The 23,483-nt window shown below is 43.6% G+C and overlaps 1 protein-coding gene across 1 annotated transcript; it reads left to right on the forward strand.

Moving 5' to 3' along the window:
• The first annotated feature begins 8,166 nt into the window (after positions 1-8,166).
• On the forward strand, positions 8,167-23,127 carry LOC146342574 (vomeronasal type-2 receptor 26-like). Its single transcript, XM_084807904.1, has 5 exons — positions 8,167-8,451; positions 14,577-15,431; positions 16,978-17,205; positions 20,310-20,436; positions 22,226-23,127. Exons 1-5 carry the CDS (start codon positions 8,308-8,310, stop codon positions 23,125-23,127), a joined length of 2,256 nt encoding a protein of 751 aa, XP_084664030.1. The 5' UTR covers positions 8,167-8,307.
• The last annotated feature ends 356 nt before the right edge of the window (positions 23,128-23,483 follow it).

The following is a 23,483-nucleotide window of genomic DNA, read 5'->3' on the forward strand; positions in this document are numbered from 1 at the left end:
TTATTTTGGCATGTCTAGTCTACGTAAACATTTACGTAGACTAGGACGAAAATGAGGGGAACGCAAATAGCGTAGCGTCTAGCACTATTTGCGTTCCCCTTATTTTCGCCATAGTCTATGTAAATGTTTACATAGACTAGACGTGCCAAAATAAGGAATGCAAATGATGGCGCCCATGGGCGCCGCCATTTGCGTATGCATGGTTTTTTAAAAAAAAAACTCAGCCGTGATAGGCTACGTAAACATTTACATAGCCTATCATGGTATTTTTTTTAAATCTAGCTGTGGTAGGCTACATAAATCTTTACGTAGCCTATCACGTTTTTTTTTTTTTACTGGAAATGGCGGCAGTGGCAGCCGGTCGGAAGACCGGCCGCTGCAGCCAAACCACCGCTGAACCGCCACTGGAGCCGCCGCCGCCAGGGAGATTCGCCCAAGGTAAGTCCCGTGCTGGGGGGGCGGGGGGGGCAGACCGTTTCACCACCGATTTTGGGGGGCCGAAAGCGCTGGCATTCGGCCTCCCCAAGATTCGTGGCGAAATTCTCTGACATCCCTAGAGAGAAGTCATATTTCCAGTCCAAAGTCTAAACACAGGGATTCACAAGCAAAGCTGAAGTTTGGAGTTGAGGCAGTGCTAATGTGATCTGGCATGTGTGAAACAACATTGTTCTCTGGCAGTTTTGCCCCTGCCTGCTTCCTGCTTTTAACTGCAGCATCCTGGAGCAGCTGCTGGCAATCAGTCCTCTGGCTTCTGGGAGCCTCTGTCGTAAATGGACAGAGGCTCACTTCTGTTGTTCTTTTACATGAAGCCACCTTCACTCTGCTGGGGTCAGTGGTGGGGTGGACGAACATCACTTACCTGTCCTCGAAGGACGTTTGCGGTGGGGGGAAGGTGCTTCGCTGGTCCCCCCGCGAAGTTCCAGCCGGGGGGGGAGGCTTCCCCCCTCGGCCCGGCCGAAATTCAGGCCGGGGGGGAGGCTTCCCGCCTCACCCGGCTGCAAACGCGAAAGTTTTTTTTAAAAAAACACGCCCCCTGATAGGCTACGTGACGATTCACGTAGCCTATCACGGCTAGATCTGCAAAGTCAGCCGTGATAGGCTACGTCAATTGTCACGTAGCCTATCACGGGTGACTTAAAAAAAAAAAGCGCGTACGCTAATGGCGGCCCCCATAGGGAGCCGCCATTTGTGTTCCTTATTTGGTCAATGTAGTCTACGTAAATCTTTACGTAGACTACAGTGACCAAATAAGGAACGGGAATGGTGGCTCCCTATGGGGGCCGCCATTATCCGTACACACTTTTTTTTTTTTTTTAAAGTCACCCGTGATAGGCTACGTGACGATTGACGTAGCCTATCACGGCTGACTTTGCAAATCTAGCCGTGATAGGCTACGTGAATCGTCACGTAGCCTATCAGGGGGCGTTTTTTTTTTCTTTCATTGCAATGGCGGTGGCGGCAGCCAGTCGAAAGACCAGCTGCCGCTCCCGCCCCGCTCGAACACCCGCCGAACCGCTGGCCGGACCCGCCGCCGGGAGGGACATTCGGCAAAGGTAAGTCCCATCCCGGGGGGGGTGCGGGGGGCAGGGGGGGTGCGGAGGATTTCTCCCCGAAACTTGTTCGGGGGGCCGAACACGTTGGCGCTCAGCCCCCCAAAGTTTCGGGGAGAAATTCTCCGCCAACCCTAGTCAGTGGAACTTCACCCTCTGAATCCTCTGGAGGGGTTGCAGCTGGGATGGATCATCAACAGCTGGTGAGGGGGCTCAGGCTACTTCGGTGCTAGTCCCTTCCCCCAGGTCTGGAGCCTGCCATTCCCCCTTGTCCTCGGAGGAGTCTGATGAGACATGACAGCAGCCCACTACATTAAAATCTCCCTCCACTCTAGGGATGTTGGAGAAATTCAAAATGGATTCAAACGATTTGGAACGTATATGAATCTCACCCATAAATTTCACTGTGGACCAGCATTTTCTGAGTTGCACTGATTCCATAGACATGCAAACTGTGATGTGTGTGTCTGTGTGTGTTTTAACTTTTTGGAATTGTATCAAATTTAATCGCACAAAAGTATGAAAGTTACTGAAAAATATGCTAATATGTATGCCATTTAAAATACACACACACAACAGTTTTATATATCTCTAATCTCTCTTCATCCTCCACTGTGTAGCACTCTTTTTTGTGTGTGTACTCTGATTGATTGATCGAATGATTGATTGTATGCTGAGCTAAGGAAACTATGCAAAATGTTAGGTGCCAGCAAAATTTATATAAATTGTGTGAGATGTTTTTGTGTACTTTTCCCTTAAAGGGAGGGGAAAATCTAGGGATGTACGAAAGTCACTTACCTGTAACGAAATTTGATTCACGGTGGGGGGGAGGCGCTCTGTCCCTCCCCCCCAAAATTCTGGCTGGGGGGGAGGCGTTCCATCCCTCCACCCCCGAATCCTGGCTGGCCAGGCCGCAAATGGCGGCGGCTGTAGCCACTGCCGTTTGCGTCCCTGCAGTCAGCCGTGATAGGCTACGTAAATGTTTACATAGCCTATCACAGCTGAGTAAAAACAAAAAACAAAACTGCGCATACGCAAATGGCGGCACCCATGGGCGCCGCCATTTGCGTTCCTTATTTTGGCATGTCTAGTCTATGTAAACATTTACGTAGACTACGGCAAAAATAAGGGGAACGCAAATAGTGTAGACGCTACGCTATTTGCGTTCCCCTTATTTTCTCCGTAGTCTATGTAAATGTTTATGTAGACTAGATGTGCCAAAATAAGGAACGCAAATGGCAGTGCTCATGGGCGCCGCCATTTGCGTATGCGCAGTTTTATTTTTTACTCAGCCATGATAGGCTACGTAAACATTTATGTAGCCTATCACGGTTTTTTTAAAAAATCTAGCCGTGATAGGCTACGTAAATCTTCACGTAGCCTATCACTTTTTTTTTTTTTTAACTGGAAATGGTGGTGGTGGCAGCCGGTCAGAAGACCGGCCACCGCCGCCACCGCCGAACCACCGCTGGAGCCGCCGCTGCCAGGAGGATTCGCCCAAGGTAAGTCCCTTCCCAGGGGAGCGGGGAGGGGGGCAGACCGTTTCACCACCAATTTCGGGGGGCCGAATGCGCTGGCATTCGGCCTCCCCGAGATTTGTGGTGAAATTCTCTGACATGACATCCCTAGAAAATCCAGTTCCATCAATGAATAGATAATGGAATGAAAGATACCCAACAATCTGTGAAACAGACAGAATGGATTAAACTAAATCTGTACATCGCTACTCTCCACACAGCCCATGCAACAGCTACATGGTTGGCTTACTTTTTTTAGGCAGTAGGAAATTCAGCAGCAGTTTGTTTAGGCACTGGTGAAAGGTATATAGAACACTTCAGAGTGCCACATGAAGCCCATGGGCCATGGATTTCCCACAGGTGGAATTCAGCATACATGTGCTCCTCTGCGGTGCTTCTACATCCCACCCAGATTTTCATTCTGTTTGGCCATTCTTCCAATGTATTTTCACTGATGGAGTTTTCCATTGCTATAGTGAGGCTTCTGCAAAACCATACAGCCTCTTAGGTGGCAGAACATGAATATAGGACTGTGTCCTTAGAGAGAGACAGGGAGATATCCTTGAAATTTTGGATGAAGCTGTTAAAGAATGTAACCAACATTGCTAGGGAACATGGGTGGGAGGGTACTGTTGCATTCATGTCCTGCTTGTGAGTTCCTGGCCAACTGCTGGTTGGCCACTGTGTGTACAGAATGCTGGACTAGATGAACCCTTGGTCTGGTCCAGCATGGCTATTCTTATGTTCTTATGTAAGATTAACTAATGTGGAGCCCAATGGTGTGAAAGGTTACTAAAATTAAACATGAAAATAAGAAAACTAATATCCCAGTTAACTCATGATCATTTCATGAGCTATTGTAATGATGTTTAGCAAATCAGAAGACACAATGTGGGGCAGCAATGGTTTCCTTTAGTATGCCACTAAAATAACTTAGATTGGCCTGCTCTACATCTTATCAATAGCTTAAAATGCATTGGGGTTGGGTTCAATAAACTTCTCTCTGCACAGTTCTATGGATTTGGGTGCGTGTGTGTTTTGCAATCATTTGGGGAGCTTCCCTTCATCTGGAGCTGGACAAATATATGTAACCAACAATCTGGAAGGATAACAACTAACTTTTATTTTACTTGACTTGAACAACAGCTTGCAGACTTCTGGAGGTGTGCATGGGAAAACGTAGTTCATTCCATGATGACTTAGATTTCTATTACAATTTTGAAAATCTGGCCCACTTTAGAATACTTGAAAAATGTTATGCCCCCTCTATAGATAAACATCTTGCAAACTGGCTTTCTTTGGGAGCCCTTTCTTTTCATTTTGAACTCAAATTTTCTTGCGGCTTTTTCTTGTTCCTTGGCTCATTAGAAATCCATATTGTATTTTGCTTTCCCACTAAGGAGAGCCAAAGTGGTCTTCTGCTGAGTTGTGATAAATCTCCTCCTCCTCCTCCTCCTCCTCCTCCTCCTCCTCCATGTCTTAGTAAATCTGTAACTCTTGAGTAGATGATTACCTTCCCTGTAAATATAAAGCAAGGTCAGCTTCTTCTCTACTTCCCTAGAGAGTACAAATGGCCACTGACAAAACAACAGATCAAGACTGAAGGATTTGTTTAATATGCCCTATACTATTGAGAGCTGGGGCTAGGAACAAACAGGGCTCCATCAGTATGACTTCTTAAAGCACTGTGCAGTCCTGGATTGAATAATCTGAGTGAGTGGCTATTCAGTGGGTTGGATCTTGAATTGAACTTCGTTCCCATTTAAATAAATGGGACCTGTCCCCTTGATTTCAAGAGGAGTGAAGTGTGGCTAATTTAATCTGAATCCAGACCAATGTCTCCAATGTTACAGAGAACCTGCAATTCAAAGTGACTACTCCCCCACCCCCGGAATTATCAAGATAACCATGATTATTTCTTGAAGTCCCTAGGTAGTGTCCATGGCCCCTAGCACGCCTATGTATCAGGACTTAAGGAAGTATTAATATTCCTTCTACCATTCAGAGATAGGAGACAGACAGGCAGGGCTCCATACATTTTATTTCTGATACTTTACATTGACATGTCTACATTCAAATTATTGTATATGTGAATAGGTAGACATTCAAGTCAGGTCTATTCTGTTTCTCTGTTCTGGTCCTGTTGAATATCTTTGCAAGTGTAGGTGAAATATTTCTAGGGGGAAAAGGTCTGAATAAAAGATGATGGTGGTAGTAGTGTTAGTATTGGTGTTATTGCCTCACATAGTGTGCCTATCTGTTGATAAATGTAGTGCCAGGGGTCTTCTTCCAATTCTTCATAAATATTATCAGTCAGGAGGACTCAACATTGAAGGGATTACATCTCAGAGTTATGTATTTTCACAACCGATAACCTTTGAAAAACTTCCCTCTCCTGAATTATTTGATGACATTGCGTAAGGAATTGGGCTTGTTTTTGTTTTTCTTGTTTGCTTGTTTTTACCAATCATAACATGCATCTCTCTTGATCATTTTCTTAAGCAGGCTGATTCTATAGATACGCATTTGCTTTGGTAGATTAATACAGCATGATGATATGTATAGAATCTTTCTCTTTTCTAGAATGGTAACACATACCTGTCTATGCCATGTTAATTATTATTAAAATATTATTGTTATTATGATTCCTTTTATTTTTATTAGTTTCAGTCTGGGAAGATCAAGTTGCTTTCTTTACAGGTGTATAGAGTGTCATTTGAGATTGAAGCATGCCCTGGGTACATTGTACATCTGATGAATCCATGTACGAAGTCCGACCTTATGATGTGATTCATGGAACAACAAGAACAACAACAACAAAAAATGCCTTTTAAAATGTGTACCTTTGAAAAATGTTCACAAGTACACTTGAATCAATGGGAGAAAAAAATACATATTTTTCAAAAAATGTGCGCAATTGAAAAATACACAAAAGTATGCACACTATTTCATGCAAATATTTTTTAAAAAACAAAGCTTGCAATCTGCTGAGGACATGAATCGGAATGAGCTTCAATGTGGAATTTGGAGAAACTCAGCAAGCTCATGATTTATGGATTCGCACATCCCTATTTATACTAAGTTTCTCCCAAGGTGTAAGAACCATCATACTAAAAAATTGGGTCAGGACTATATTTGCAATTCTGAACTGATTGGTTGGAAAAGCAGGCTAAATTGGAGGTGAATAATTTATAGAGAATGAGGGTGGAAGCCGAAACAATTAGCTTAAATATATATGTTTTGATTACTCTGTTGCTATCTGTCTGTCTGTCTATCATCTATCTATCTATCTATCTATCTATCTATCTATCTATCGGGTTAGGGTTAGTGACCACATATATGATCAGTAATGAAATATATATATATATATATATATATATATATATATATATAACACAAATCTGAATAGAATGCTTAAATTTCTTCACTTGACATACTTTTAGCCATTTCATTAATGAGGAGATGAGGCTACATCCATATCTCCTTTGCTGGGTATTCAGTGCAGGACTTTACATTTTCATGCTTTCACACCTGATTTTTCTTAGTGGTGGTCACTAATGTAAGAGTAGAAGTCAGTTACCATTTTGAAAATATAGATAAAAACTCTACTGAAACCTCTCCCCTTGCCCAGTTGATTTCAATGTATGCAGTGCCAGCCTGAAGCAGCCTGCAAATTGTTCCCTCACTCCTGTAAATAGCTTTTAAAGTCTTCCTATACCAATGGCGGGCACCAGGAAGATTGGGATCTACTGGTAGATCTTTGGGTAGACTGGCAGTAGATTGGCAAGGATTTCTGATTCCCAATCATTAAAGAACAGCAACAATGAAATAACTCTGCCTTCCCTTGCAGGCTACAAAATACTTTCGTTGGAAGGACTCGGAGCTCCATTCATATTCAAACAAATTCCTAGGTTAACAATTATTTAATTCTTAGTGAATTAAGACTGCACTTGGTAGTTCTTGGGATTCGAGTAAAAATAGAAGAAAGAAAGACCCACAAGCCTGAAGTCTGCCCACACTGTACTACACCATTCAGACACCAATTCCTGCCTTCTAGGGATGTGGAGAAATTTGTTTAGTTTCATTGCACTGCAGACATTCCTAATTTTGGACCTGCGAACCAATATGTGATCTAAAACAAATTATGATCCTTCAAAATTCACATTTCTCCAACTTTTGCAATTGAGTTCTCAAATAAAAAATGCATACAAAATGCTTATATTAATGAAAAGTGTGCATGCAATGTATATCTCAGTTAACATAACATTGAAATCTATTCTACTGCGGAAAATTGCTTGCAAAAATGCATGCATTTGAAGAAATGTGAACAAAAGTTCATACACATTTTTAGACAAACCTTAGACAAACCTTATTCAAAACAAAACAAAAACTCTCAGCAGTTAGGATGGACTAAACTAAAGATTGGGGGAAAAAGAGAAACTGAGAGAAATTGAAATGGACAAATATGAACAGCAAACTTTTGGTTTCACTGTTGAACTTTAACATGTTAAAGGTTTTCCCTGTTTTCTAGAGTTACATTGCTCTAACTTCAGCATGGCCCTTAGCAATTGTAATTTCCCAGCACTTTGGAGCTTGAATGAACATAGAAAAAACTTAACTAAATGGTCTTCTCCTTCTCCTTCTTCTTCATTGAATGTGACTTCATTTTGACAAGGCTATGATCCAGGAATCCAAACTATCCTATGCCCCTCCCCCCAGACACTGTCTAAGGGCCACAGGATTGCTCTCTAACACATTGATTTGTTCTTTGCCTTTATATTTTTTTCCTTCTCCCTTCATAGAACACATGCATACAAGAGTCATAACAAATCCACACAGAAACAGGGACGTCCATCCTTCCATTTGAATCTGGTTTTGAACATGGTACACATCTCTGTATGTGTACTAATCAGAAGCTTGTACAGCAGTGCTGCTGTTGAGTAGCACTCTGAAAAATTATTAATGCATTTCGGTGCTGAGTCACACTTTCATGGATAAGAGCTATTTTGGTGTGACATATTGCACTGCAATATAGCAGATGTTCTATTCTGAAGCAGATGTGCTATGATGCAGCATGTAATTCTGTTTTCAGGGTCCTGACTCAGCACTACCAGCACATTCTGGCCTTGGCATTTGCTGTAAAGGAAATCAATGGAAACCCCCAAATCTTACCCAATGTCACCCTGGGCTTCCAGATCTACAACAGCCACTTCAGTGCAAGCTGGACCTATCTGGCCTCAATGGAACTTCTCTCCACCTGGGAAAGATTCATCCCAAACTACAAGTGTGATATCCAGGACAACCCAGTAGCAGTCATTGGGGGACCTAATTGCAATGTTTGTCTCCATATGGCAACCATCCTGAGTATCTACAAGATGTCACAGGTAGGCAGTATCCATGCAGTGGTGGGAATCAACAAGCCATTGCCACTTCCCTTGTCTGGAAAAGAAAAGTGGGGGTGTATGAAACCCCGCTTACCTGGCTTCGCCGGGTTCTGCAGGTGGGGAGAGGCGATCCGTTCCTCCTCCCAGAATCCTGCCCCGCCAGCTCTGCTCCATGGCCAGGTCACCAGAGGTGCTGGCTGGGTCAACCCACAGTGGGGCTTCCAGCCGCTGCCGGGCTGCTGCAGAAGCAAATGGTGTCCTGCGTAGGGGACGCTATTTACGTCCCTACGCAAGCCCATGATAGGCTACATAAATATTTACTTAGTCTATCACAGCTAAAGCAGGAACTCAAATGGCATAGGGGATGCCATTTGCATCCCTGCTTTAGCCGTGATAGGCTACGTAAATATATACGTAGGCTATCACAGGCCCGCATAGAGACACAAATGGCAGCTGCACCACCGGAGCTGCAGCCGCAGCCAGGTAGGCTCAGTTTTGTGTGCATTTTGCAGGGTGGGGAGTGGGTGGGCTTTGCTCCACCATGGATTCCAGGGGGCCGAATGCACTGGCATTCACCCTCACTGGGATCCATGGCAGAATTCTCTGCCATCACTAAGAAAAGCTACTAAATAAAGCTGGTCATCTCATCTCCAGGGGTCCTGTAGCTGAAGTACAGGCAGAATATCCACAGGCACTACCCCCAACCTCATATAAGAGATAAAGTTGTCTCTATTGGATTTCTGCTTGTCTTACATGTGGTAATATTACTAGGACATCTCCCCCTTAAAAGGAATTCAGCAGCCCCTTCCATTTACAAGGTACACGTCTAAGGGGTTGGCAAAAGCCAAAGAGCATCACAGAGGCCTAGCTGTTTTGAGGTCAAAATGAAGCTAAATAAATAAAGAAGGCAGTTCTCAGATATAAGCAGTCAGCTGCAACCCTATAATACACACGCACACATGGGTACAGAGAAAAGACATTGTGACGACAGTCACTAGCTTCATGACTGAGAGCTTTGGCTATTGGGTGGTATAGAAATGAAATAAATAAATAGTCTGTAAAACACACACACAGCAAAGTCACATAATAGAGATCAATCAGGAGCTATTAGCCGTGACAGCTAGACAGAACTTCCATGTTCCTACCTACTTCCACAACGAAAAGTTGATGCCCTTCATAGGTTCCTTCATAAATGGACCCTTGGTATGATCCAGACAATTTCATACAGTCCTAATTATAATTAGATAGAAGAACCTCCATGATCAGATGTAGTCTACTGCTGAATACCAGTTGCTGTGGGCAAGACAAAGGGCTTTCCAGAAATACCTGGTCCCCCACTGCTGGAAAACAGGATGCTGGAACAGACAGACCTGCTTCGGTATGATCCATTAGAAGGCCATGCCCTTGATTTCTTCTTAGTAATTTTTGTGAAGGACAGTGGAGGGTTACACTCTTGGAAATACATCCCACTGTGGTCATATAGAATGTACTTCCAGCACAAGAAGGCTATGCTGAGAGATAGTGACTCTGTCAAGGTGTATCAATTATTATTATTATTATTATTATTATTATTATTATTAGGCTGCCACCAGAGAGAAGCCAAGTAACTAGTCAGCAGAAAAAAAACTCCATGTTAAGATGCCATGCAACCTCAAATTCAGAGAAAGACATGCATCTGCAGATGGAGTTTCTGGTATCGACTTGTTGTTGTTCGGAGCTCTCTTTTGCGGTGCTTCTCCAATTCCCTGCCCCTCCAGTTTAAGACACACAGATTAAAAGGACACAGAAGGGCCCCTTAAGTTAAGGTAAGTCAAAAATCATCATCAACAACAACAACTAACCATTCAGCCATTATAAACCTCAACATTCTACTGCTTAACACCTGTTGATCTAATAACGTGAGAAGCACAATCATCCGAGTTCTACCTGATGAGGCATTCCATTCTGCAAATGTTCATACCAAACTGATACAAATTGCAACAGATACAATGTTAAAAAGTGCTGCAAAATGAATGACACTTGTCCTTTTTACTCCAAGCTGTGGCTCCGCATATCATAAATTTCTTTCAAATTGTGGTGAAACCTACCAATGTATGTTGTTCAGGGGTGCTGAGGAGGTGTGCCTTTCATTTGTCTGGTGAAGTTATAAGCACAGTCCAAAAGTTATTTAGGTTTTTCTGCCTCATAAAAGCCTCTGGCAGAAACTGCCAGAAACTGCCAGAAACTGCCAGGTTATGTTAGGGATGGGTGAACTCCCTGTGGTCTGGGTTGTGTGCCACTCACCAGACCTCCACCAGCTGCACACAGCAAGTTGCGAGGTGGTCCATGAGTGCCCAGAAAGCAGCACACAGCTGCTTGATCCTTTGCCAAGCCACCATTTCATGTAAAAGTGGCAGCTTAGCCTTTTTTGTGAGGCTGATTGTACGCAAATGGCAGCTATAAAGTGACCATTTATGCAAGATTACAGGTGTAAATGGCCATTTATGCCTCTAATCTTGCATAAATGGCCACTTTACAACTGCCATTTGCATAAAATTGGCCTTTATAAAAAAAAAGTCAAGCTGCCATTTTGCATCTTGGTGTGGGATCGAGGACCCCCACGCTTGCCCAACTTAGTACGTGCCAAGTCAGGCAAGTGCGGGGGTCCACAGATTACTGTCCATGGAGCCGAGCCAGCAATTTGTCACCAGGCTTCGAGCCCCAGCTGGATGCCCACTACATCCCTAGATTATCTTAGGCACACCCAGTTTCACTATGAAGCTAGAATGCTACCAATACTCCAACATTTTCACAGGAATTCTCTTAGAGAGGGCTTCAATGTGCAGTGTCAATTCCTTCACTTATGGAATGTGACTTCACAATGTAAGACTGTATGTTACTAGATGGATTGGGACCAAAGTGTGGGGAGGGGGGAGGGAGACTTTGATCCTTTGCCCACACCACACTGAGAATCTAATCTGGATCAGCCCTCCCCCATGCTTCCAATTTACATTGACAAAATGGCATCCATTTGTAATGTGAAGTGCAGGCACAGGTCAAATGGATAAAGATCCCTGCCAACCACTTTAGGACCCTGATCCATATGAGGTCCTATAATTTTACTTCTGAGTAAATAACAATGACAATCTTCAAAGTAACATGCAGTTTGACCCTTAGAGAATTTGGGCGGGATGGGTGAGATGGAATGCATAGGTGGGAGGATCAGAAGGATCAGGGCCTCACACCACTATTTTAAATTCTATAAGAACAGAAATGCAGCACGAGGCCACTAATCCTGGCTTTTGCTTTCTGTGTGGTGGGAAGAGAACATGCAAGGACCCTCTCTCACACCAGGGCTATATGCACACATTGCAATGAATGTGCGTTCACACTCTACGTATGCTCATTGAGATGGCTGTGGGAATCTAGCCCTGTTCAGTAATTTTCATCATGTGTAAGCTCTACATGTGAGGAATAGAAGTGGGGAAGAGCTCACTCTTGCTATTCTCATTGCTTACTGCATGTGGAGGGCAACTGTCTGCAGAGGACAGCCTCTTCTCTCTGTGGAAGCTTCCCCTGGGATTTTAGAAGCCTGATAATTGAAATGAACTTGTGATGACCATTAGTTAATCATTTATATAATCCCATTTATCATATAGGTAAACTTGCAAGAAAACAGATTCAAAAACATTGGGGAGAGGGTAACGCTGTAATTATACATTTGCTTTTCAAAATGAGGGAAGTTCATTTTAAAAAGAAATGTTTAAGACCCAAGTTAAAGCTATCTCATGATAGCTCAAGTGCCAGAAATCCAAGAAACTGGAAGGTAAGGATGATACCTGAACAGATGTGTCCTGTGATCAGTGATGATGTACAATGTCACAAATTGTGCTTGTTTACAATTTATCTTCTATGTACCCACGTTTTTCCTTGGTCAGCAAATATACCCCACATTGTCCTGGTCCTGCGTTGTGCTTGGTTACAATTTATCCTCGATGTATCCATGCTTTTACCTGGTCAGCAAACATACCCCACATTGCCCCGGTCCTGTATTGCTTAACAAAGCATCTAGTCTCTCTGTTTAATCCACCCTGCCAGCTACTGATGTAAGCAACAAACAGGTATGTCTAAACTCACAGAAAGATTCCTCTAGCAAACCTGTAAGGCTCGGATACTCCATTAGGCAATATAGACCAGGACAACAGCCAGTTTTGCTGGTCCCAGGCAATCTATCATCTTCATCTGGATTTAGGCCTGAAAGACCAAGGGGGTGGGGTTGTGGTGGCGCGGAGTTGTGTGTCTGTGTATTTGTGTTTATATTTGTGGGGGGTTATGTGTGATCATACTGGAGCACCAAATATTAACAGTACAATATGGTCCCACTCTCTGCAGGCATATGGTCTCTGACATGCCTGTAGAAAGACAAGTCGCTTTTGGGCTATAAAACTTCCCCCACCCCTGCAGTATAAAACAACAACAACAGCAGCAGCATAAATAACTGATACGTAAAAGCAGAATTATCACAGAACCTCCTACCCCCCTCCTAATGAAAACTCCCTTACTCTCTCCCAACTGTTTGGCATTAACAGACAGGATAGCTACCTCTTCCTCCCACTCCTCCTCTTCTATTCCTTCTCCCTGATGATCATCTATAAAAGCAATCTTGTTTTTTAATAAAAATCAGAAACATGTTGTGGAACTTCTAAGACACAGGGTGTACTAAACCTTCCTCCTGATCTGACACAATGAACTATTAACTGAATGATGCTGTACAAGTTGAGAAATTGGACCATAAAGGTTAACTCCAGCAAAGTCTAAGTCCATGAGAAGGAAAACAGACAATAACTCTGAAATTGTGGGAGGTTACTCACTTTAAAATCAGATAAATTAGCCATTTCTTATCTTTTCTCAATATTGGGTAGTTCCATCCTCAAACACATCTCTCCTATCCTGCCAAATCTGAGAGCAATATGTTGAGCCATTCTCTGTCATAAGCCATAGAACTTACTACCCACAGATTTCTTGTTATATTGGTTGTTAGGGATATATGGATCTTATTAAATCTGTCTGTGTTCTGTGGGTTGTCAGGCATCTTTCATTCCATTATCTGCCCATTGCTAGAATCAGATTTTTTTTTTATGAGCATTTCATTCCTACTGAATTCTGGCTGGTTCTGACTGAAACCTGACATTAATTCACAACTCAAACAAAATCAGAGCCTCCAGCCCCCACTAGGGAGAAACTGGTGGTTGGATAAACCCTGGAAATTTTCAGGTGAAAAGTGGAGGAATGGGTAGGAGGTCACAAGGAGTGAGTAGGCACGAGGTTCGGCCTTGGTCTAATAAAGCATGTTTTATTCCAATGAGATAGTTACATCTGATCTGCACTATTGGCTTTGAGTTGTCCACTTGCAAGACAGTGCAAGCATGCACTCCCTGCCCGCATGCATCCCTCCCTGCATGTCCAGCTACCTCAGAGTCTGATGCACAAAGGTCTGCATGTGGCCTTGTAAGCATGGTGAGCTGAATGGCAACCATGGGAGCTGTGTAAGCACATTGTGAGGATAAAATGGAGAGGAGGAGGAATATAATTTTTATTTTATTTTTATTTATGTATTTATTTCATTTCTATACCACCCAATAGCCAAAGCTCTCTGGGCGGTTCACAAAAATTAAAACCAAACAGCACACAAATAAATGTGCTCCACCTTGGGTTCCTTAATGAGGAAAAAAGGTGAGATATAAACAAACAAACAAACAAACAAATTTGGCTGAACATGCTTACAAGCTCCTACGCAGACTTTTGCACTCAGTGAGCAAAGGTCTCTGACATAGTGGGGTGCAGTGGGATGCATGGAGGCAGGACACGCATGCTTGCACACATCCCATTCCCACTTTAGCCATATGTGTGATGTGGCCTCTTGAAGTGGTGGGCTGACTGCTGTAGTACTAGACCATACAAAGTCTGTGTCCACCAGATGGATGGAAGGACAGGTCCACTGAAGTCTTAAAATAAAATCTGGATTGTTTCTCAGTTGAATTTGGGACTCACTGTTTGGAAATTATATCATTGCAGGCACACTCATGCACATATATGCAGACAGAAATATGGACACTTATTTGGGAAATCTTTTTTATTTAAAATAGCTCACATATGGCTCTGCTCCATTGCTGGATAATGAAAAAGAAGGCGCTTTCTTCCTCCAGATGTTCCCAAATGGGACCCACCAATATATGGGGATTCTTCACTTACTTCTGCATTTCAGGTGGACATGGATTGGGGTGCTTTATCTTGATGATGACAATGGAGAAAGGTTTGTACAGAAAGTGCTTCCTATTTATTTCCACAAGGGCATATGCTTTGACTTCATAGAACAGTTACCCAAACAAGGTTCTTCCAATGAAATGGATAAACTTGTGGAAGAGGGGATTAAAACAAACAAGTTGATCATGGGAAGCACTGCCAATGTGTTGATCATACATGGTGAAATTCAGACTATGGTAATTTTGAGAAGTTTGCTAGAGATTTCAAAATATATACAAATAAAGACTAAAGGCAAAATTTGGATGATGACAGCCCAGATGGATTTCACATCATTCACCTTCCAAAGACTTTGGGACATAGACTTCATCCATGGTGCTCTATCCTTAGCAATTCACTCAGAGGACATTTTAGGATTCCAGAAATTTCTTCATACCAAAAACCCAACCTTAGAAAAAGAAGATGGCTTTATCAAGATTTTCTGGGAAAATGCATTTCGATGTTCTTTCCCTGACTCCACTGTAGACAAAAATAATGAGAATACTTGCACTGGGGAAGAGAAGCTGGAAACTCTTCCTGCGTCTGTTTTTGAAATGAGTATGACTGCCCACAGCTACAACATCTACAATGCTGTTTTGGCTGTGGGGCACGCACTGCAATCCATGCATTCTTCCAAGTCCAAACGGAGAGCAATGGTGAAAGGACAGAGACAGAATCTTCTCAATCAACTCTCATGGCAGGTAAAACATAAAGGGAAGGGGGCTCACCCTTTCTTTGAGTGCAACAGTACATCCCAAACTGTTCAGACTGTGTGTGCCAAGCTATGGATTATGGTAGTTAAAATCTGGGGGGGGGGGTCTTCATGAGTGATTTACTCTGAGATGGCTGGATTTGGAGGTTGTTAGGGATACATGATGGCATGCCCATCCAGCAGCCACCCCAGAACTTTTCATGGAAAAAACAGATTTCCTGAGACAGAGACATTCCAAACAGAGAGCGATGGTGAAAGGACAGAGACATAAACCTCCCAATCAATTGTCATGTCAAGTAAAACACAAGGGGAAGAGAGCTCACTTTGGCTATGAGTAAAACTACTGATCCCAAACTACTTAGAAAGCACTATATATGCTAAGGCTGGGCATTTTCTGTCAGGGTGTCCATTTTATAGATGGTGTAATCTTTGATTATTTTGGTCATGCCTATTTATGAGCTATCTTGTGGTATTATATAATTTGGGGATTAATAAATGGCCTCAATATCTATTAAATTACAGGGATATGCATTTAGCGGAAACTTCAAGAACCTAATTAGCACAACCCCAGATAATGTGGGTCCCTACAACTTAAGGCGAGAGCAAGGAAGACAAACTTCCCGCTGTCTACCTTACATGGTCAAATCCACTCTGGCTCCAACTGCTGGATCAGGCCATGAAGTGACTGACACTTCTCATCACTAGTCAGTCTTAAGACATGTCAAGGAAGCATGTGACCACATCTGACCACTGTAGCTGGCCAGCTTCAAATGGGACTGTGCAGCCAGGGCCCAGCTGGCTGTGAAGGGTCTGTTCAGAAAGTGACTCTTCTCCCTTAAGATGCTTCTGGATGCCAGCTTGAGTAGCCTAGTCTTAAGTCCCTCCCAACCCACACTGCATAATCATGTTGTGACCAATGGAAGCCTTACAAATCAGACCAAATTGTGAAATATTTCCTGTCCTTTAGCTTCCCACACTTCCTAGAATGCCCATTACAGGATGTTACATTATGACACCTTCCCATGGACATTGCAAGAAGCTATATGGTCATGGAGGATGCCTGACGAGTACTGAACCAACCTGTGAGATTTGTTGGGTTTTTAAGTTAAAGGGTTCAACCTTTTGGTCTTTTTGGCACCTGGTGAAGAATTCTGCATTCTTCCAGGGCTCTGTGTGTGTGTGTGTGTGTGTGTTTAGTGTTCTGAACCACTACTTAGTATGTTCTGTATATCTGTTTGGTATTTGGTTTCATTCCTCTCTCTCCTGTAGGGTTTTTTTTTTCTTCCTCTCCTGCTGCCAAGTTTAACTGTGGAGTCTGCTGCAGGCCGCACTCCTGCAGGGTGGCAATGGCAAAAACAGCATAACAATATTATACTATTTATGGTATTAATACTGCTGCATTTAATCTGTGTTGATCTTTCAAATGGAGCATCAACCATAGTTCTCATTTGTGAAACATGTTCACTGTGTTATATGTGTGGATCTCTTTTTAAAACTGTTTTCATAATTCACTCCCCCCGCCCCCCGAATTTCAGCTCCACCACTTTCTGAGAAAGGTTACATTTAACAACAGTGCTGGAGAAGAGGTTTCCTTTGATGAAAATGGGGCTTTAATTGCTGGATTTGATGTTATCAACTGGGTCATATTCCTCAACAAATCTTTCCTTAGAGTCAAAGTTGGAAAGATAGACCCACATGCCCCTGTAGACAGCATATTCATCATTCATGAGGATAACATTGTATGGCCTAACAGATTTAACCAGGTAAGGATCCATGCAGATTAAGAAGTTTCCAGTCATTTCCCCAAAATTGAAAGAAGTGGTTTACTTTGCAAACTTTGAATTAATTCTGCCTCTTTGCTCTTTTAGATAGGTGAAGCTCATTCAAACCATTCAAACTCTAAATGTTCACCTGGCAGACACTTTGCAGCTATAGTTTGTTCTTTGTGTTATCAAGATTCAAAGTCTATCTTCACAGGAGCACAAGTTGCAAACCAATACTAAGCAACTGACAAAGCCAAAGGAAAGGATTGGTGAATCTATCAGTTTCACTTCCTCACACATTCACATTTCTTAAATGTTAAGTTCTCCCCCACCCCCAATAAGAAGAAATTTGCAAATGTTGATACATTCTTATCAGAAAGGTACTCAAATGAAATTCTCACCCATCTGCACCAAGCCAAATTCAAGCATTACAGGTATTCCCAGCACAGGGTGGACCATAGTATTCCTTGCTACCATATAGTTGTTAGAGAATGGTCCTGTCAGGGGGGGAAAAAAAAGAGGGGGTGGCGGCAACCCTAATTAAGCACTAACATGGTTGGGTGCACAGGGGTACAGATCCAGACATTTAAGAGCAAAGCACACAAAGACATGGGCCTGGATGGACAAATCTTTCACTTTTGGTTTCTCCCACATTCAGATTATTTTTTGTACCAAATTCTTTTGTCCTGAATATGGACAACTTTGTGAATTTTGATGAATTCTGATTGAAATAGAACTGAAACAAAACTCTCATCCATCCCTAACTAGGGATGTTGGAGAATTTCACCACGAATCTCGGTGAGGCCGAATGCCAGTGCATTCGGCCCCCCGAAATTGGTGGTGAAACGGTCTGCCCCCCCGCCCCCCCCGGGACGGGACTTACCTTGGGTGAATCCTCCTGGTGGTGGCGGCTCTGGCGGCGGTTCGGCTGCGGCGGCGGCGGCTCCGGCGGCCGGTCTTCCGACCGGCTGCCACCACCGCCATTTCCAGTGAAAAAAAAAAAAGTGATAGGCTACGTAAAGATTTACGTAGCCTATCATGGCTAGATTTTTTTTAAAAAAACATGATAGGCTACGTAAATGTTTACGTAGCCTATCATGGCTGAGTGAAAAAAACAAAACAAAACTGTGTGTACGCAAATGGTTGCACCCATGGGCGCCGCCATTTGTGTTCCTTATTTTGGCACGTCTAGTCTACATAAACATTTATGTAGACTACGGCGAAAATAAGGGGAACACAAATAGTGTAGCATCTATGCTATTTGTGTTCCCCTTATTTTTGCCGTAGTCTACGTAAATGTTTACATAGACGAGACGTGCCAAAATAAGGAACGCAAATGGTGGCGCCCATGGGCGCTGCCATTTGCGTATGTGTGGGGGTTTTTTTTCCACTCAGCCATGACAGGCTACGTAAACATTTACGTAGCCTATCATGGCTGACTGCAGGGACGCAAACAGCAGAGGCTACGGCCGCTGCCATTTGCGGCCTGGCCAGCCAGGATTCGGGGGTGGAGGGACAGACCTCCTCCCCCCCTGGCCAGAATTTCAGGGGGGAGGGACGGAGCGCCTCCCCCCCACCGTGAATCAAATTTCATTACAGGTAAGAGACTTTTGTACATCCCTATTACTATAGCAGAAAACAAATGTAACCAGCACCACTGGACATAACCTTAGATAACATAAAAGTATATGCAAGCAACAGTAGCAGATTGCATGGAAGGACAGGAAATTATCTTAAGGATGAAGTACTTCAGTCAAGTTGGAAGTACCAGCAGCCCACTGCAGGAAAACACACACACACACGCACGCACGCACACACACACACACACACACACCTCCCCTTAGAAGGAAGCTTCTGATATTGGAGGCTTCTGCATATCCAATGCCCTCTAAAGCTGCTGCCAGCAAGGCAGGGGGAGCTAGGAAGGCCTCTCTGTCCTTCTTTTAAATGTTTTTCTGATAGACAGGCTTTTGAGCTTGTCTAGAGAGGATTTGCTGGTGGGGGCTGGACCAGGATTAGAGAGGTCATAGGTTTTCTTGTGTCCTGGCCTCTCCCATCTCCTCCCCTCCCATTGGAAACCTTGCAAAGCAGCCAGCATGGTTCTTTCCATGCAGCTGTGAGGGAGCAGGGACAGAGGATTGGAACTCAGATTCCCCCTCCCAAGATTGTAGTAGTGTCTACAGCCAGAGGTGAGGGGGCTCAGAACAATTCTATTATTCCTGGGACACTCTCCCAGAGACCATAGAATTGCTTTGTTAATCCATTATGCCTTCCCAGCATCAATCCAGTTCTTAACCATAGCTCAAAGTAGGGATATATGAAACACTCACCTGGTTCCATGCCGTGTCATCCGCGGTGGGGGGGAGGTGGTCCGTCCCTCCCCCCAGAATCCTCCCTGGCCGGCTTCGCGGAGCCGCCGGCCGGGGCCGGGCGCAGCTGGAGTTCCGGCTGCGGCTGAGCTGCAGTGGCCGCAAATGGCGGCTGTCGTAGTGGCCGCCATTTGTGTCCTTGCAGGTAGCCATGATACGCTACATGAATATTTATGTAGCCTATCATGGTAAAGGCAGCCACACAAATGGTGGCCCCTACACCATTTGAGTGGCTACCTTTACCGTGATAGGCTACGTAAATACTTACGTAGCCTATCATGGCAAAGAGCAGGGGCGCAAATGGCGTAGCGGATGACATTTACATGCCGGCTCTTTGCCGTGATAGGCTACGTAAGTGTTTACGTAACCTATCACTGTAAATGTAGCCACTCAAATGGTGTAGCAGCCACCATTTGCATGGCTACCTTTACCATGATAGGCTACATAAATATTTATCTGCGACGGCTGCCATTTGCAGCCTCAGGAGCCTGGCAGCGGCCAGCCTGGAGACCAGCTGGAGCCGCCACCGCTGGAGCTGCTGCTGCTTCCTCCCCAGGTAAGCTCCTTCCCAGGGGGATTCCATGGGGTGGTGGGGGGCAGGAGGAATCTAAAGAATCCGGCCTCACTGGATTCCTTGGCGGAATTCTCTGACATCCCTAGCTCAAAGTGTATTACGCAAACTCTGTAAATGTATTTTCTGAGGATTAAACAAGCTACTCTTTCTTTTATATACAGGCACATCCCCTTTCTCTCTGTAATGACCATTGCTATGAGGGTTTCAGCAGGAAAAAGAAGGAAGGGATGCCATTTTGCTGCTATGATTGCATTCCATGTCCAGAAGGGAAGATTTCAAACCAAGAGGGTAAGAATTGCCATGTATTATCAGATCCATCCCTACCCACATACTCAGATCCATTGGTTTTGATCCAGCAACTTCATATCAGGTGTACATACATGCATTTCCTCAGTGCTGGAAAGGTTGTTCATAGTTCAGCGGTGGTAGTGATTGTTGAGAAGAGGTAGGAACGAACAAAAACATCATTTGAGTTTGAAAATCATCCCAATATGGCCTATTCACAACCTTGAATTGCTGAACATGTGATCAAGTAAGGAAAATACTTTGCTTTTGAAAAGGGCAGTTTCAAAAACATGTGCACGCATGCATGTGCACACACACACACACATCCACACATATATTCATATTCATGCTTTAGTAAATTCGGGGAAAATGCACACTTTTAAAATGAACGCAGAAATGTGCACTTCGCACATCTGAAATGTACACTTTTCCTGCTTGAATGAACTGAAAAAAAATGGTCACATGTAAATTTGGAAGTGAAGTGAACCGAACTTTGCAGTAGATCATTTCAATGAACATGAACATCACTGGTTCTTCAACATCCAATAACAGGATTAAGTACACTATGAACCATGATGTGTCCATGTACTTTTGAATATCACCTCATTTGACTGGAACAACACATGGATTTCCAAAGATGGAAATAGAGAAATTATTCACAGATTGTAATATCTAGGGATGTACGAAAGTTCCGCCATGGATCTCGGGGAGGCCGAATGCCAGTGTATTCGGCCCCCCGAAATCGGAGGCAGAATGGACCGCCACCCCCCCGGGACGGGACTTACCTTGGGCAGATCTTCCTGGCAGCGGCGGCTCTGACGGCGGCTCCGGCAGTGGTGCGGCGGTGGCGGCAGCTGCGGCAGCCGGTCTTCCGACCAGCTGCCGCCACCGCCAGTTCCAGGTTTAAAAAAAAAAAAAAAAACGTGATAGGCTACGTAAAGATTTTACATAGCCTATCACGGCTGACTTAAAAAAACAAAAACAAAAATGCGCGTATGCAAATGGCGGCGGCCATGGCCGCCGCCATTTCCGTCCCTTATTTTGGCACGTCTTAGTCTACGTAAACATTTACGTAGACTAAGATGGCGAAAATAAGGGGAACACAAATAGCATAGATACTACACTATTTGCGTTCCCCTTATTTTCACCGTCTTAGTCTACGTAAATGTTTACGTAGACTAAGACGTGCCAAAATAAGGATGCAAATGGCGGCGGCCATTTGTGTACGTGCGTTGTTTTTTTTGATCAGCCATGATAGGCTACGTAAAGATTTACGTAGCCTATCACGGCTGACTGCAGGGACACAAACAGCGGCGGCTACGGCCGCCACTATTTGCATCGCTGCTAGCCAGCGGCTGGATGTTCGGCTGCTGGCGGAGCTGGACGGCGGCTCCGCAGAATCGCTGCGGAGCACAGCCAGCCGGCCAGGATTCCGGGGGGGGGAGGAATGGAGCGCCTCCCCCCAGCGAGGATTCCAGGGGGAGGGACAGAACACCTCCCCCCTCACCATCAGCATAATCCCCAAAAGGTAAGTAACTTTCTTATATCCCTAGTAATATCCAAGGTGAAAACACACTGCTAGTAAAGAGATTGTGCTTCCATTGGTCATTTAATACATGGGCTTTTAATACATGGAGCATATCTGACTATGGCTTCTTGAAAATAAAGCTGAATGAAAAGAGTGCAAATGTGTGCTTCAGATTTTGACACTACTTCTCTTCATCCAAAGCTTTGCAATACAAGGGTTTATTTACTCCAAGGAACAGAAATACATGTATATTTTCTTTTTCAGATATGGATGACTGTGTTCAGTGTCCAGACGATCAATATCCAAACCATGACCACAATTTGTGCATTCCAAAATATATAACCTTCCTATCTTACAAAGAACCATTGGGAATAAGTGTCACCTTCTTTGCTCTTTCCTTTACTTTTGTCACAGCTTTGATACTTGGGTTGTTCATTAAGCACCAGGACACTCCTATTGTCAAGGCCAACAACCGTAACCTTACCTACACTCTTCTTATCTCCCTCCTGCTCTCCTTCCTTTGTGCTTTTCTATTCATTGGCGAACCAGAAAATGTAACATGTTTCCTTCGACAAAATGCATTTGGCCTCATATTTGCAGTGGCTGTTTCATGTGTGTTGGCCAAAACCATCATTGTGGTTCTAGCTTTCAAGGCCACCAATCCAGGGTCCAAAATGAGGAGATGGGTGAGGAAACCACTGGCCAAGTCTATTGTTCTTTCCTGCTTTCTTATGCAAGCCACTATTTGTACTGTGTGGCTGGCAACATCTCCCCCATTCCTAGATGTTGACATACACTCAATGACTGAAGAAATTATACTGGAATGTAATGAAGGTTCAGCTACCATGTTTTACTGTGTACTTTGCTTTATGGGTTGCCTGGCTATTGTCAGCTTCACTGTGGCTTTTCTAGCCAGGAAATTACCTGACAGTTTTAATGAAGCCAAATTTATCACCTTCAGCATGTTGGTATTTTGCAGTGTTTGGTTGTCCTTTGTTCCAGCCTACCTGAGCACCAAAGGAAAATATTTGGTGGCTGTGGAGATCTTCTCCATCTTGTCTTCTGGTGCTGGGTTACTGATTTGTATCTTTTCCCCCAAAAGCTATATTATATTGGTGAGACCTGATTTAAACAACAGAGAGCAGATCATTAGGACAAAGAATTAAATTATATATATATATATATATATATATATATACACACACACACATACACACACGCACACACACACGCACACATATTCCACAATCAAACTAATCTTATTCAACACTTATCCTATTGCAAACCATGAGAATTTAGTTTGTAATAACTAAACTTCTTCCTTGGCTTCAGTGAGACTTACAATACAATCCAACATGTATACACAGTTATCTGGGAGTAAGTGTAAATGGATTTAATGGAGCTTATGACTAGGTTAGTGTGTATGCCACTGTAGTTTTCTTTCTGTCTACATTTATTTGTTTAGTGTCTTGAAGTATATGCTATGGTTTCCTTTGCCTCTGCAGAGTGTTTTAACCTAACC

This window comes from Heloderma suspectum, chromosome 6 (assembly GCF_057233095.1).
Source record: "Heloderma suspectum isolate Gila_16-S chromosome 6, 16-S_ref, whole genome shotgun sequence".
Classification (NCBI taxonomy): domain Eukaryota; kingdom Metazoa; phylum Chordata; class Lepidosauria; order Squamata; family Helodermatidae; genus Heloderma; species Heloderma suspectum.

Excerpts from the sequence above, each read along its gene's own strand:
- LOC146342574 (XM_084807904.1), top strand. The coding sequence starts at position 8,308 with ATGGAACTTCTCTCCACCTGGGAAAGATTCATCCCAAACTACAAGTGT. Across the intron at positions 8,452-14,576 it reads GTATCTACAAGATGTCACAG|CTCACATATGGCTCTGCTCC; the intron begins GTAGGCAGTATC and ends TATTTAAAATAG. Across the intron at positions 15,432-16,977 it reads TCAATCAACTCTCATGGCAG|CTCCACCACTTTCTGAGAAA; the intron begins GTAAAACATAAA and ends CCCGAATTTCAG.